This window comes from Glandiceps talaboti, chromosome 4 (genome assembly GCF_964340395.1).
Source record: "Glandiceps talaboti chromosome 4, keGlaTala1.1, whole genome shotgun sequence".
NCBI classification, from domain to species: domain Eukaryota; kingdom Metazoa; phylum Hemichordata; class Enteropneusta; family Spengelidae; genus Glandiceps; species Glandiceps talaboti.
In genome coordinates, this window is record NC_135552.1 from 4104465 (window position 1) to 4121541 (window position 17077).

Below are 17077 nucleotides of genomic sequence, written 5' to 3' on the forward strand. Positions count from 1 at the left end.
TAAATAAACAAGTTGTTTGTTTGTAAACAAATATAATGTTGACATACATATAGCTCTCTGTATAGATAGCTCTACATCTCTGTTATCATATTTTACCAGGTTTTTGTCGACAGTATACAAATCTCTAACACAAATGCAAGATTGTCACCATGATATCAACTGTCCTTAGTATATAATATCCTCAAAATTTATTTTATGTTTGCCGAATTGTATGATATTCCTCCTCCCACTCTTTCACTCCAATTCATGTCAGTATTGTACAGTGTTTAGCATCAGTATTTATACCTAGTGAATTCCACCCTCTTTGTTACCCAACACCTTGTCAGTATCAGACTACATAGTGTAGATATTATACACATGTACCTAGTATAGGTATAGAGTCACACTTCACCTCCCTGTTACCCTAAACGTAAAACCTTTATTAAAAATCAAGCTATACACCATATGTGTGTTTTACGGCTAAATGTTCACTCTTTCTACTTTATCTTTCTTTGAAAACTTTCAGAGGAAATAGGTGAGAATGTGAAGTAGTTTTTAGTTCCAAGACTAACATTTATTTTAGTTTGGAATGATTTATTTCATGACTACCATATGTAGTACAATGTCAGTCTTTAGATCCCTACATCATTGTATTGTTTGTCTGTCTGTCTGTCTGTCTGTCTGTCCGTTTGTTTGTATGTTTTCTTAACTCTTTGTTTCATCTGTTTGTTTGTTTGTTCGTTTGTTTGTTTTTGTTTTCTTCAGACATCAGTTGCCATGGAAAAATGTATAAAAATTCTGATTTTTTCTTGATTCTTTTTTTAGCCTTCTTAATATGTAATGTACATAGTGTCTTATCAGTTTTTTGCATGCCATATGGACATTTTGAATATCGTTCTTCTTTGACAATCTGACATGTAGCAATAGCAACTGATTCTTGTACTTGTCCTCATTCCATGAAATGAAAAAAATTATTTTGTTTGACAGGAGGTCCAGATAAGTGTCTAAGTAAGTTGAAGTGAGAGTAACAACCACAGGAGACAGAAAAAGAGTAGAGTGACAAATATCTAGAAACAAAGACGCAGACAGATACAGAAATATACAGAGTTTGAGAGTACAAGAAAGATGAACAGATAGACAGACACAGACTGACAGACTGAGGGTACAGAGACATAGAGATAGAGACTGACTGACTGACTGACTGACTAAGTGCAGAGATATATAGAGAAGTGAGACAAACAGACAGACAGACAGACAGACAGACACAGACTGACAGACTGAGAGTACAGAGACATAGAGATAGAGACTGACTGAGTGCAGAGATATATAGAGAAGTGAGACAAACAGACAGACAGACAGACAGACACAAACATGTGGGAGACTGAGAGAGAATATTTCTCTGCATGCATGTATATCTAGAGTGTCTATACTGCTGTTATCAGTAATAAACAATTTGTCAAAATATTCAGTGTTCTAGTTCAATTTACAAAACTGTACATTCAGTAGGACTACAGAATAGTCCTTCATCATACATTTCCATTTTTACCAACCCTAGACAAATATTCATGCCTAGAACTTCATCTCAAATATTTTCAAATGCTGTTGCAAAATGGTAATGTGGTTACATCCTGTGAGACACAATGAGTATTATTCCCAGTGACTGATATGTTTTATAATAATTTCGTCTTCAGCATCACCTGGCATTTTACAAACTATGGTAGCTAAGCAGGATGAGTTCACCTACGCAACTAAAGTGAGAGTTGCCATCGGTACATGGAATGTTAATGGTGGTAAACACTTCCGTAGCATTGCCTTCAAACATCAGTCCATGTCTGATTGGTTGCTGGACAATCCACAGCGTACTGCAGAACACCATCCAGGTAAGTCCAAAGGTCAAGTTGTATCCATATGATTCACTATTGTAGGCTGATCCCAGGTTTTCACATTAGTATCACCTTATCAGTGGAGCTTAAAGGCCTGGGTTTCAATTCCATGTTTTCACATTAGTTTCACCTTATCAGTGGAGCTTAAAGGCCTGGGTTTCAATTCCATGTTCTCACATTAGTTTCACCTTATCAGTGGAGCTTAAAGTCTATGGTTTCAATCCCATGTTCTCACATTAGTTTCACCTTATGAGGGTGACACAACATATCTTACAGCCTTGCCTGTCTTATAATCATTAAATAATGACTTTTTTCAGGAAACGTGGACAGTAGAGTGGATTTCAGTGTACCCATTGATATTTACGCCATTGGCTTTGAAGAAATGGTGGACCTGAGTGCTGGCAATATTATCAGTGCAAGGTAATGAATATCTGGCAATATTATCAGTGCAAGGTAGTGAATATTACAAGTAGTGCTGGCAATATTATCAGTGCAAGGTAGTGAATATTACAATTAGTGCTGGCAATATTATCAGTGCAAGGTAGTGAATATTACAAGTAGTGCTGGCAATATTATCAGTGCAAGGTAGTGAATATTACAATTAGTGCTGGCAATATTATCAGTGCAAGGTAGTGAATATTACAAGTAGTGCTGGCAATATTATCAGTGCAAGGTAGTGAATATCACAGTTAGTGCTGGCAATATTATCAGTGCAAGGTAGTGAATATTACAATTAGTGCTGGCAATATTATCAGTGCAAGGTAGTGAATATTACAATTAGTGCTGGCAATATTATCAGTGCAAGGTAGTGAATATTACAATTAGTGCTGGCAATATTATCAGTGCAAGGTAATGAATATCTGGCAATATTATCAGTGCAAGGTAGTGAATATTACAATTGGTGCTGGCAATATTATCAGTGCAAGGTAGTGAATATTACAATTTGTATTGTTTCAAGAGTTGTGGAATTCAAGGTAATGTTGGCAAAATGGTTTGGTTTACCATCCATCGGAAGTGAAGATATAATTATGTTATTCCCCAATACTTTCTTTGTTCAGCCAAGGAAAATATGAGTGACCTAAGGGGCCTTTTTCACTATGAGTCGCTAGATGAGTAGTGACAACCCTTAAGTCACAAATATTTTTCAGCTGAATGAAGGAAAATAATGGTAAATAATATAATTATACCATCGCCAGTAATATAAAAATAATCAAAGGAAAGTAATCATATGGCAATTTTGAATGTTTTGACTCATATTTCGAACACAGCAGAACCAATGATGTAAACATTTGTTGTTGTGTCATAAAGTGACGTATATATCCCATAATATTGTTTGTTCAACTTGGTTCTTGCATGGTATAATAGGTGATGATCACTATCTTCATGATTCTCAAACAAAAAGGAATGTGATCGTGTGACATTCAACCCTGTTTCCATAGGAACAGCTATATATGTACTAAGTTCAATTTAGTGACATCACCATTTTGATATGTATATATTTTATTGATGTTTTTTTGATGGTTACCACTGGTTACAGTGGCACAAGCTGAATTTATAAAATTTTTGCTGACATGAAAATACTAACAAAAATTGTTGACCTAGTATTCTTGTATAATGATAAATGTTGATGCATACCTTCTACATTACAATTTGTGTTCTGACATTGTTAGAACTGTTGATTACATAGTAAGGATTTCCTGTACATTTGATGATATGTATAATAAATTATGCCATCGGATCATTTATAAGTTATATCCTAATACCAGGTTTGAGTTCAGTCAATTGCAAGTGATGGTTAATTATGAATCAGTAAGTAGAATACTCTTTTAATATGCAGAAAAAAATTACATTCCCAAAACATACCAAGTTGTGCCCCTTTAACCAGTCAGTTCTAACCTAACACCAATACAATAAGTACCTGTGGATAAAATAGAGTTGGAACGTTATTTCCTAACTTGGTTACTCTCTTTCAATACTCATAGACTTCTCGTATCACATGGTTGTTTAAAATAACCTCCATTAACTAAAACTTACCAATTTATAAGAGACAGTTGAGCAATGTACATTTCTATGTTGAAGTCCTTTTAGTTAATTTGCTTAGAGTAGTTAAAATTCATTGCAAGTTTTTCACTACAGCTAAACTGAATGTTTTGGTGTTTTGACAGTACCACCAACCAGAAACAGTGGGGAATGGAATTACAGAAGACCTTATCAAGGGATCACAAATATATATTAGTTGCATCGGAACAACTAGTTGGAGTTTGTCTGTATGTGTTTGTAAGACCTCAACATGCACCATTTATTAGGTAAGACACAGAGTTGAGTATGTTGCATATCAGGTGATCATGATTTGGCAATTACATTTAATCAATATATTTGCATATTCTTGTATGTCAGTTTTCTTTTCAATTGAACTAGTCAGACTGCCAGCTCTAAGACAGTATGGGGTGTATGGCATTGTAATGTAATACCCACTAGTCAGAGTCTAGTAACCTGATATTTACACTACAGAACTCTATACTGTCTACTGTTCACAGCGTGTAACTTGGCCAGGTGTGCGACCTTAAAAGTATGGATGGATGGTTGACTTTCTTTGTGTAATGCCATATCATGCAAAGCCAACCAATTTTTACCAAGTCAAACACATTGCATGGATGGGTTAATAAGTAATGTAGAAGTCACCTCAGTGTGCTGTGTTTGGTTACAGTGTGCCCTCAAACTTCAAAGGCAATATGACATGCTACTGACATACAGCAATGTCGTGTGATTCTGTGTGTGGTATGGTTGGTTTACAGTGTGCCCTCTAAGACAAATTTGAAGGTTTACAGTGTAATAGTCCATTTATCTGATTTTGTCGTTTCTAGGGATGTAGCTGTTGAGACAGTGAAGACTGGGTTAAAAGGGACAGCAGGCAACAAAGGAGGTGTAGCAATACGAATGTTATTCCATAGTTCATCTATGTGTTTTGTCTGTGCTCATCTAGCTGCTGGCCAATCACAGGTCAAAGAGAGAAATGACGATTATCATGAAATCTCCAGAAAAATTATTTTTCCCATGGTATGTTTATTGTTATGGTAGGAATTTTAAGGACATAGTAATATGTGATCAAGTATAGTGCACAGTCTATAGTTTAGAAAACTGATTTCACTTTATGGTTAGAAATCTAAAAAATTGGGCCTATGAACTGTGTGCCTATGTAATACCGTATATATGTTTATTATTACATATGTAGCATAGAATACGTGCACTGTTGCACACACATACTAGTGGTATATGCACTGTGGTGCAATACCTAAAACCTTATATTACATACGTACATGCAAATGAGCATGTGATTGTTTGTTGTACATGAAAGTGTACGATTGCAGAGTATCATTTTTATGGATATTTGTAGTTTCAGATAAACATTTGTAAAAGTAACAGAACTCCACTCTGCATGAGTTCGAGTGTGGGTACTCAGTGATATTTGCACTCATGCATGCAGTGTTTTCTACACTCGTGAAAGTACGGCTGTAGAGAACACTGCAAGCACCCATGCAAATACCCCGAGTATGCACGTTATGGGGTTATGTCATAATTATTCACTTCTCAACACCCCCGTTTTGTATCTGTATAGGGAAGGTTCCTCCATACACATGACTACATATTTTGGTGTGGTGATTTCAACTACAGAATTGATATACCCAATGATGAAACTAAGCAACTCATCATAGCAGAGAACTGGGATGCTCTTAAAAGTTTTGATCAACTTATATTACAAAGGAAAGAAGGACAGGTAAAGTAAAATATGATTTGACATTATGAGGGAATTATCCACAAGTTAGGCCAACTCTTTGTTTGGGTAGTAGTTGTTGTTGTTACTATGGAAATGTTATCGATAAACTAATATAGATACAAACTAAAACTATTGCTAGTGGATGATAGTACCGGTAGTGCCTTGTGTGGATCTAATCACCCTGTAATCAAGGGAGTATAAAGACTGAATGAGAATGAATGTGCCATCACTTGAGAAAAACTTGCTATAGAGACACCACTCTACTGTAAGTACATCCATTGATAGCTTGTATCAACATGTTGCAACAATAGTTTTAATTTGAGTCTATCTTACCAGATTTCTAGTAAGATTTCCATGCGTGTATTTGTTATTTCCCTGTATGAGTGCTATTTTGAGTCTGACTCAGTTCATTCCATTTTCTTCACAGGTGTTCCAGGGTTTCAATGAGGGTGACATTAAGTTTGCCCCAACATATAAATATGATTTGTTCTCTGATGACTATGATACAAGTGAGAAAATGAGGACACCAGCATGGACAGACAGAGTATTGTGGAAGAGAAGAAGGAGAAGTCCTCGTAAGTATCTATGATAGAATACAATCTAATATCCAGGCTTGGCCAGTTCAGTGTTCATGGCTCTGCTCCCTCCTATAATTTATACTGAGGTCTTCTGTTTGTTAAATCTGTATTAGCATTCCCCATTAAATCTTCTGCTTTTGGAATCTAAGTGTCAAGAAAGCAATGTACCGTATTATAGATAGAATGTCAACAATTTACATATGAATGTGACCACAAATGTGTACACACACACACACACACACACATGCACACACACACACGTATATGTACATGTATATTTAAGGTGTTACTGGGTGTCAATCTAGAATAAGGTCTCAAAACCAAACATTGTAAATACAAATATTTTGAAGAGTATTTGAGCTCGTCATCACTTGATTGATACTGGTTTCAAGTTTCATCCATCAAGTACTGTTAATATAGATATGTGTGTTGTGTTGTAGTGTGGTGTGTTATGTTGTGCTATGTCATATTGCATTGCATTGCATTGTTATGTGGTATTATGTTGTGTTGTGTTGTGCTGTGTTGTGTTGTATTGTGTTGCATTAGTGCCATTACCAACCGAAGGAGAGGGAGTCAAGTCCTTGAAATATTTGGGTTTATGGCTTGGATATCCATGACATGTGTTAGGTACATGTATGTCACTCATCTCTCCTACCCCATCCATCATACCAAGCTTTGCAGCTTTCTCACAGAATGGACAATGAGTACTAATGACCTCACATGCTGACAAAGTAATAATGCTGTCATGGTATATTTTCAGCAGCACAGAATGGTGTTGAAGAGACAGAAGAGTGGAACCCAGGTAGATTACTTCACTATGGTAGAGCTGAGTTGAAGACATCAGATCACAGGTTAGTTGATGTCAGGTCACAGGTTAGTTGATGTCAGGTCACAGGTTAGTTGATATCAGGTCACAGGTTAGTTGATATCAGGTCACAGGTTAACTGATGTCAGGTCACAGGTTAGTTGATATCAGATCACAGGTTAGTTGATATCAGGTCACAGGTTAGTTGATGTCAGGTCACAGGTTAGTTGATGTCAGGTCACAGGTTAGTTGATATCAGGTCACAGGTTAGTTGATATCAGGTCACAGGTTAGTTGATATCAGATCACAGGTTAGTTGATATCAGGTCACAGGTTAGTTGATGTCAGGTCACAGGTTAGTTGATGTCAGGTCACAGGTTAGTTGATATCAGGTCACAGGTTAGTTGATATCAGGTCACAGGTTAGTTGATATCAGATCACAGGTTAGTTGATATCAGGTCACAGGTTAGTTGATGTCAGGTCACAGGTTAGTTGATGTCAGGTCACAGGTTAGTTGATGTCAGGTCACAGGTTAGTTGATATCAGGTCACAGGTTAGTTGATATCAGGTCACAGGTTAGTTGATATCAGGTCACAGGTTAGTTGATATCAGGTCACAGGTTAGTTGATATCAGATCACAGGTTAGTTGATATCAGATCACAGGTTAGTTGATATCAGATCACAGGTTAGTTGATATCAGATCACAGGTTAACTGATGTCAGGTCACAGGTTAGTTGATATCAGGTCACAGGTTAGTTGATATCAGGTCACAGGTTAGTTGATATCAGGTCACAGGTTAGTTGATATCAGGTCACAGGTTAGTTGATATCAGATCACAGGTTAGTTGATATCAGGTCACAGGTTAGTTGATATCAGATCACAGGTTAGTTGATATCAGGTCACAGGTTAGTTGATATCAGGTCACAGGTTAGTTGATATCAGGTCACAGGTTAGTTGATATCAGGTCACAGGTTAGTTGATATCAGGTCACAGGTTAGTTGATATCAGGTCACAGGTTAGTTGATATCAGGTCACAGGTTAGTTGATATCAGGTCACAGGTTAGTTGATGTCAGGTCACAGGTTAGTTGATGTCAGGTCACAGGTTAGTTGATATCAGGTCACAGGTTAGTTGATATCAGGTCACAGGTTAGTTGATATCAGATCACAGGTTAGTTGATATCAGGTCACAGGTTAGTTGATATCAGATCACAGGTTAGTTGATATCAGGTCACAGGTTAGTTGATGTCAGGTCACAGGTTAGTTGATGTCAGGTCACAGGTTAGTTGATATCAGGTCACAGGTTAGTTGACATTAGGTCACAGGTTAGTTGATATCAGGTCACAGGTTAGTTGATATCAGGTCACAGGTTAGTTGATATCAGATCACAGGTTAGTTGATATCAGATCACAGGTTAGTTGATGTCAGGTCACAGGTTAGTTGATATCAGGTCACAGGTTAGTTGATATCTTAAATGAATAAAACATGGTAGCATCTAATTACAAATTGTAAAAATATGTGTGTAAGAGTGTCAGATAAAAATATTTAAATTACAACGTCTGTCCTAGCAGGTCCACATTATACAGCTGGTTTGAATGGGGCACATATCGTGACCAAGGCATTTAGTTAGTCACAAGCATATCGGACAGTGATAAGACTCAAACCAACAACATGTGACTATCATGATTCCATAATATAATTAATTTTGTTTCCAACAGACCAGTGATAGCCACGCTGGAACTTGAAATCCAACATGTAGATGATGAAAGTCGTCTTCAGGTGTATGAAGATGTCATCCATCAACAGGGTCCACCTGACAGTACAGTTGTTGTATCCATAGCAACAGCCCCAGAAGGGGAGGAGGAATTTGATGACGCAACCATTGATGCCATTCTAGATTCTCTAACAGCTGCAGTAGGTCAAATCATCTTAGTTAGGTGAGTGAATCCTTATCATTGTTAACATAGATTATATCTTGGAAATAAACTCCTTATATTTTTTCCTGTTGCCTTGCTCAAGAAAACACCAACCTATTCTTAGTTAACATCACGAAAAAACAGCCAAGGGTCACAGTGCAAACTTTTGAATTAAAGGTCAAATGATATCAAAATTGTAGAATCTAATATGACCACCAAATACTGTCACAGTGTTAACCTACGTCTATGGGAAAATAAGAGAGATTGACAATTTCCATGAAAATATGATGGTGAATTCCCAAAATTATTATTTAAGGATCAGACACAAGCTTTCATATGGCAAAGTTTGGCGAAAATGGAAAACTTTCATTTTAAGGGAAATTTGTCCCCAAGGCAAATTCTATTTTCTACCTTAAAATCTGGCTGATCTGAAATTATATTTTATTTTGTAACTTGGTTGTTGAGTTAAAGTCATTGTTACTAATACTCTGATGTGGTCTCAGTCAACATTTGATATGATTGAGATTGACTGCAGTACAGTTTAAGCCATTACACCTGATGGTTGAAATCATCCATCTCCATTTACTGAGAGTGTGAAATCAGAAGTATCTTACAAATATGATGATTTAATTAATAAGTTATTGACTTCAGCCTGCGTGATGTCAATATGATGACTTATTAGTCCCCGCCGGACGAAGTCCAGACGGGGACTTATGGATTGGGTTCCATCTGTCCATGTGTCCGTCCGTCCGTCCGTCCGCCCGCAGCCGTTTCTTGGAGATGCCTGGACCAATTTTTTTCAAACTTGGTACAGGGGCAACATACTATGGCATACATATGCACGTCAATTTGTTTTATGATACAATCCAATATGGCTGCCTAGCAGCCATTTTGTTTGCGAATTTTCCCTGTCCAAAGCCATAACTCAGACATGCGGGAACAGATCTCATTCAAAGTTGCTATTAGGACAGTGTTATATGACATACATGTGCACATTCATTGTTGTCGTGATACGATCCAATATGGCTGCCTGGCAGCCATTTTGTTTGCCAATTTTCCATGTCCAAAGCCATAACTCAGACATGCTTGAACAGATCTCATTCAAAGTTGCTATTAGGACAGTGTTATATGACATACATGTGCACATTCATTGTTGTCGTGATACGATCCAATATGGCTGCCTGGCAGCCATTTTGTTTGCGAATTCTCCATGTCCAAAGCCATAACTCAGACATGCTTAAGAACAGATCTCATTCAAAGTTGGTATTAGCACAGTGTTCTATGACATAGATGTGCATTATCCATTTTCATCGTGATACAATCCGATATGGCTGCCTGGCAGCCATTTTGTTTGCAAATTTTCCATGTCCAAAGCCATAACTCAGACATGCTTGAACAGATCTCATTCAAAATTGGTATTAGGACATTGTTCTATGACATACATGTGTATATTCATTGTTGTCGTAATACAATCCAATATGGCTGCCTGGCAGCCATTTTGTTTTCGAATTTTTCATGTCCAAAGCCATAACTCAGACATGCTTGAACAGATCTCATTCAAAGTTGGTATTAGCACAGTGTTCTGTGACATACATGTACATATCCATTTTCGTCGTGATACAATCCAATATGGCTGCCTAGCAGTCATTTTGTTGGCGCAGTTTTCATGTCCAAAGCCATAACTCAGACATGCTTGAATAGAGTAGTGATATCAAAAACAACCATATGAGGCCAAACAACATTAACCAGGTTGAAAATGACAACATAAACTGCCAGTTCCTTAAAACCCAATCATAGCGGGGACTATGTCATTTTCAATGACTTGTTTAATATGTTATTGAGTTCAGCCTGTGTGATGTCACTAAATAAATGTTCTATTCCATCCAAATCAAATAAATCCTATAATGAACTAGTCTTGGTTACCCAACCTCTCGCCACTGGGGGCTCTTCTACGAGACCACTCCAAACGACAGTCTGGGGAAATGATATTCCAACTCGCCTGTGCAGGAAGTACCAATCACAGCAGTGCATGCTGGGAATACTTCACGTCCAACATTGTAGGTTTAGGTACTTTCACAACAAGTTATCACTTCTGAAGCATCATACATCTAAACTAAAACAAACAGACCTCGTAAGTCCACTTTTTATGACTCGGGAGAAATGTACCCTATGACCCTGGCAGGGGGTAGTTGAAATATGGTTTTCCCAGACTCTCGTTTTGGGCGGTCTCATAGCCAGAGCCCCCCAGCAGAAAGAGGCTGGGTAACCAAGACTAACAATGAGTTGAAGATATTCTGCAAGTGTATGACACAGTTTTGTACATTTTCAGGTTTGTTGAGAGTGATATGTTGTTAACATTCCAAGATGGTAAATCAGCACTGCAGGCTTTACAGTATGACAATATGGAGGTGAGATAATTTTGGGTATTATTGGCAATGTCTCACACAGCATAATGTAACCACAGATAAGGGCATACTACAACCAATTGTAGACTTTAGACTAGGTAAACAATTCATTAGAATTGCAAAAACATTAACTTATGTGACCAAAACTCAAGGGATAAATTCTCATTCTCATGACACACACACACACACACACACACACACACACACACACACACACACACACACATACAATGTACATGCACATCCACTCAATAGAGTGTATTATTATATTGCTCTGAAGCACAGGGAGCAAGGACCATGTATGCAAAGATTTGCTCAATATTCTTACTACTCAGCTAAGTGTCTCAGAGTACACAGAGTACTTCTGTAAAGATTCGCTGTCTAGGAACGTCTTCAAGAATTAACTGATAACAGCTAAAGACAAGCATTGGGTATAAAATGCACTGAATATTTCTATCATATTGTTTATTGAACATAAAAGTAGTACTTGTTGTAAAAATAAATTGTGCAAATTATAACACACATGCCCCCTGCTCCCTGTGTCTGAAATGCCTATTTTATCTATTGATGAATACAATGTTCTTCTTCAATATGGCGATGTGTACCATATTTCTTTTACTTGATGTGTCCCTTTCTTTCCATTTTAGTTAAACAGTAAAATATTAAACATCAAACTACAGACAGAGGAGTGGTTACAGCTGTTAGAACAAGAATTGTCATTGTGCACTGCCAACACAGAACGACTGTATAACCCAACAGACTTTAGTTTATTAGGAGAAAGTTTTGATATTCCATCCATGAGTTTTGATATTGAGGGTAAGTATGTAATTAGATGTTATTCCCCAATATTTTTCTTCACTCAGTCAAGGAAAATACGAGTGACTTAAAGAGCCTTTGTCACTACAAGTTACTAGACGAGTAGTGACAACGCATAAGTCATGAGTACTTTCCTGCTGAATGAAGAAAATTATTGGAGAATAACATAATTATACCAGGGCCAGTAATATCAAAGAAAAATTGGGGAAAGTAATGGCAATTTTGAATGTTTTGACTGATATTTCGAACACAACAGAACAAGTGACGTAGACACATGTTGTGACGTAGAACAACCAGAGTATATATATTCCATATTTTTTGTTCAATTTGGCACGTGTATGGTGTAAAGAATATTATTTACTTATCATCGCTTACAGTTCAAACAAACCAGTTGTCGTATTCGCACATACATGCCTTGGGGTCCCATGATACAGAAACCTACCCAGTAACTAGGGCTGCTCAAACAAACCCTGTTTGGAGCAGCAAGTTACATGATTTTCCATAGAATTTTGTCTCAAGTTAACTTGACATCATACAAGTATGAACTTAAAGAACAATAGACTTAATTTGCACCTATCCTAGTAAATCGAAGGCTCGATGACCAGAGTCGTAACTAGATATTTGTATACTAACAGTAAAACCTGTACTCTGGTGAGATTTGCTTTATTTCAAAGAGCATACAAATCAGAGAGAATTGTGGGATTTTCAGCTTACTGTGTGAGGGCTTCACCTTGACCCAATTGTACCCATCCTTGCGAACTGTAATTTACCATTGACGGTTGAAGCAGTCCCCTAAAACACCCAAAGTACAACACTAAATCTTAGAGTGGTATATTTGTTGATCCTTCAGATGATGAAGAGCTTGAAGAAGTAGAAGAACATGAACCAGTCTCTGCACCACAGCTCTTGCCACAGCCATTAATGCCTGAAGTTGTCACGCCAACAAACTCCAGACCAGCAACTCCCCATTCCCTAACCTCATCACCTGTAACGGTACAACCAGACAGTAAACCCCCTGAAAAGAAACAACCACCCAGTAGGCCACCTCCACCACAAAGGCCGCCACCACCTAGCAAATTACCAGGGGGTGTGCCACCTAGACCAACAGGGAGACCTACTGTAGCCCCAGGATCAAAGTCTGTCACTGCCAATACAACTGCTGCAAGCAGTAAACCTAAACCATCAGGCTATAGGGTAGGTTATAATTTATTAACCATTACAGTATTTTACAATTTCGTATTTAGTCAAATTTTATGAAGACATGTACATTTTGCTGAAGGCAATTTAAAAGATGTGGTCCCGTCAGTCCTTCAAAATATGATGTAGATATTGAAATGCTGTAAAGACATTCTCAATTATTTAACAAACAATTAAAATTAATCTGAATATGAACACTGGAGACATAGAATAATGATAAAGTTGGTGTTGTTTTTTACAAAGGTTTTTCTTTATTGCTATATTTCAGCCTACAAGGATCAGCACACCGTTTGATGTAGCTCACTCCTGTCATGCTGCAAATGAGAATGAAGCCTTAAAATTATTACAGGATCTAGGTATGGATGTAGCTGGTGGTCTTCCAGCTCCAACTCTCACACCCAGTAACAGCAGTCCTGAACTACAGTCACCACAAAACGAGATCCCTATCCGTACTGTACACAGCACTGGTGATCTAGTGGCTGAGGAAAATAGGGAAATTTCATCAATGCCAGTATCAGAAACACCACAACCAGCACCGAGGGTGAAACCAAGTCGTGCTGCACCCCCCATACCAGCCAGTAGACCCCATGCAAAACCTACTGATGTTAATACAAGTAATATTGAAATTCCAACATTACAGGCTCCACCACCTGTCCCTACAGGCAGACCAATTAGAGCACTAACACCGGTAGATAAAGTAGAGGGTGCATCTCAGAACACAGTACCACCTCCTTTACCTCAGTCTAGACCTTCAGCCCGCCCTAACAGTATTGCTTTTGGAGAAGCATCACAAGTACCATTTGTAGCAACATCACCGGTCGCAGGGATTGCAACATCACCCACATCTACACCCTCCCCAGTACACACATCAACAACATCACCAATTCCAATGATGACCACATCACCTGTGCCCGTGGAAGTGCAAGCACAACCAGCGAACATGGTAAATACTGAAAACAGTAGACTTACTGGTTCAGCTGCACCACCCATACCCAGAGCTAGACCAAGTCGTCCATTGAGTACTGTTCAAAACAACACCAGGAGTACACCGAGTCCACCTCCCCCGTTACCACAGTCAAGACCAAACAGACCTCAGTCTACTACTCAAGGTGTGCAAAACCAAGGATGGGCCAAGTTTGATGATGATTCTCCCGGATTTGCAATGAACGGAGGATTCCACCCCCCTGGCTATAATCCTGGAAGTATTCCACTACAGCCGACCCCAGTACAGCCGACCATCTCACCAACACCATCACAACCAGCAACTCCATCAACAGGGTCTCCTGCTCACTCTGCCACACCACCACCAATGGGGGCAGCCCCTCCCCCTCCAGTCCCCTCCAGACCAAGAGTCATGCCAAAACTGGATCCTAATATGTTTCATGCTGTCAAGGAAGAGACAGAAACAGTTCCACTTCCAGTTGCCCCTCCAAGGTCAAAGAAAACTGTGCCAAGCCCAACAGACTAATTAATATATGACATGTAGTCTTTGGGATGTCTATATATGTCAATATATAAAATTTGTTAGAAAGCAAGTTAATTTGCATGGAAAGGGATTTGAAGCAAAACAGATCAAAATTACATGTACTACTACAACATAACCGTCATGCTAGCTATCACTGTAGTAAACAGTCAACCAAACTATCCAAACAAATAATACATTTCTTGTGAAACATATACTGGAAGTAATATCCACATTCAAGTCTTTCATTAATTATAACCCCATGCTAGTTTCCACCATTGGTGATGAAAATTGCAGATATGTGATCAGAACCTGAAATTATGTCTAAAAAAATCTGTTGTACCAAAAAATTACTAAAAGTTTTCAGTACTCTGGGCTTTTTGATAATTGTCATTCAATTGGTCATCTTGTCATGTGACAGTCACATGATCAATTTCAGCCAGTCACCATTCTCGATGCAACATCAGGTAGACATGATAGCACTCCCATGTTTCCAGTCAGAATCCAACTATATATATGAAAAATTGAGCCAGAATTTCAACACAGTTATTGAAAGAGTCAGCAGATTTTACAATCTCAGGTAGAAGGAGTTGAAATATTCATATTTAGAGTGTGTAAAAGAAATGATTGTATTGTATATTAGACAATCCTCAGGATAGCGGTATGTGCTGAGAGTGTGGATCATAATACTTGTATAAATGATAATGATGTGCAGTCTTTTAAAGTGCTATCCACATTGAATGTCATAATGTACAGTTATTAACCCTAGCACACACCTATATCTGACAAAACACCCCTCTATATATCTCCCACCCCTGGGGGAGCATGCAATCCATTGCAGCCTATGTAACTGTATAGGATTAAAGCATTCACATTGCAGCCTCTTTTCCACCAGGTCTCCAAGCTGAGTGTACCATGACATAATTGTTGTTCAAATTTTTCCCATGACCTTCATGATATACATGTAATCACAGTAGCAGTGAGGCTTGAACTAACAACTTGCACATTCCATGGCAGCCACTCGTAATCATTTGACCATCATGACTCCACTATTTCACACGACCAATCCATATTCTCATTTTTGATGACAAGACCCATCATATTTTTGCCCTAGTACATCCCATCTGTCAAGTTGAAAACATTTAGTAATTAATCCAGTGTTGTACCAGAATGGCTATTATAATATCCAGACCACTGTTCCTTAGACTTTTGATCCTAGTCATGGCATGCAGCTTCTCAGTAATTTGAAGGAAAAAAATGAATTGTTTCATTGGAAGTGAAAGTGACCTCGTACATGTATCTTCCAACATTGTCATGTCATAATGACAATAGGTGGAGAGATAGTTGTATGAATTTGTTACTTAATAATGACAAAATAGGTGGAGAGATAGTTGTATGAATTTGTTACTTAATGCTGTATTTGTTTGTTTCACTTTTTTGTACATATCATTTGCATGTGCCATTGTATGTCATTGTAACCATAGCAACCTGTGTATTTTTATTGACAGTTATACAATTATAGTATTACACAACGTTTTGTTCCTATAAGTCGATACAAGATTGTGTATTCTCAACTTCCGCTTGTATTATTTTATATGTACTAAAATTTGACATTGCCTGTTTTTAAGTTATGATGTATGATTGTTGGGTTTATACAATATACCAGACTAAAACAGATTAGTATATTTTAGCAATTTAAGGCAAGTACCATATAGGAATTATGGTATATAGCTTTTTGATTTCTACCAAGTAAAATTTCCAGGAATTTTGTGAAATATTATATACATACTTTGATCCACATTGAATTGTGTATAAAAGTGTATACAGATTGGGGGGGGGGGGGGGGGGGGATTAGAATACCTCACAAGAGAGTGAGATAGAATTAAAAGTTTTTGAGCTGTAAGACATGTTATGGATAGGATTCTGAATGTGATGCAGGATAGAGTTGCCATATTTTACTTACAACACTAGAGAGCCTTTGGTTTACTAAGATAGACACAAACTATATCTATTGTTCTTCAATGTGGTGGATAACACAAGTGTGTGACCGTGGCTCCTCTGTTGTGTGATTCTAATCACCCTGTGATCAACATAGTGTAAACATTGGAAGTCCCAAAACAGTACACTACAAGTTCATGAACCTCTAAATAAACTAGTTTTTAGAGACACCTCCCTACTGAGATGATAATTAAACCAAAAATTCCAATCTGAGTATCAAAATTTGGCAGAAATATAACATAAATGGTAAACAATGATTTGCATAT

At 37.8% G+C, this 17077-nt stretch overlaps 1 protein-coding gene across 3 annotated transcripts in view; it reads left to right on the plus strand.

Moving 5' to 3' along the window:
- Nucleotides 1–16641, plus strand: part of LOC144434546 (synaptojanin-1-like) — a 30834-nt gene extending 14193 nt beyond the window's left edge. Inside the window, exons 11-23 of one of the 3 annotated variants that reach the window (XM_078123012.1) lie at nt 1671–1859; nt 2180–2282; nt 4028–4168; nt 4727–4919; nt 5479–5637; nt 6065–6206; nt 6976–7066; nt 8736–8954; nt 11263–11341; nt 11986–12154; nt 13005–13348; nt 13620–14148; nt 14254–16641. In XM_078123012.1, the coding sequence (XP_077979138.1) occupies nt 1671–1859; nt 2180–2282; nt 4028–4168; nt 4727–4919; nt 5479–5637; nt 6065–6206; nt 6976–7066; nt 8736–8954; nt 11263–11341; nt 11986–12154; nt 13005–13348; nt 13620–14148; nt 14254–14819 (2924 nt within the window). In that variant the 3' untranslated portion in view covers nt 14820–16641. Of the gene's footprint in view, nt 1–1670; nt 1860–2179; nt 2283–4027; nt 4169–4726; nt 4920–5478; nt 5638–6064; nt 6213–6975; nt 7067–8735; nt 8955–11262; nt 11342–11985; nt 12155–13004; nt 13349–13619 lie in introns of all 3 variants that reach the window. The other 2 variants (XM_078123010.1, XM_078123011.1) reach the window with 2 other exon arrangements.
- Nucleotides 16642–17077: the final 436 nt, after the last annotated feature.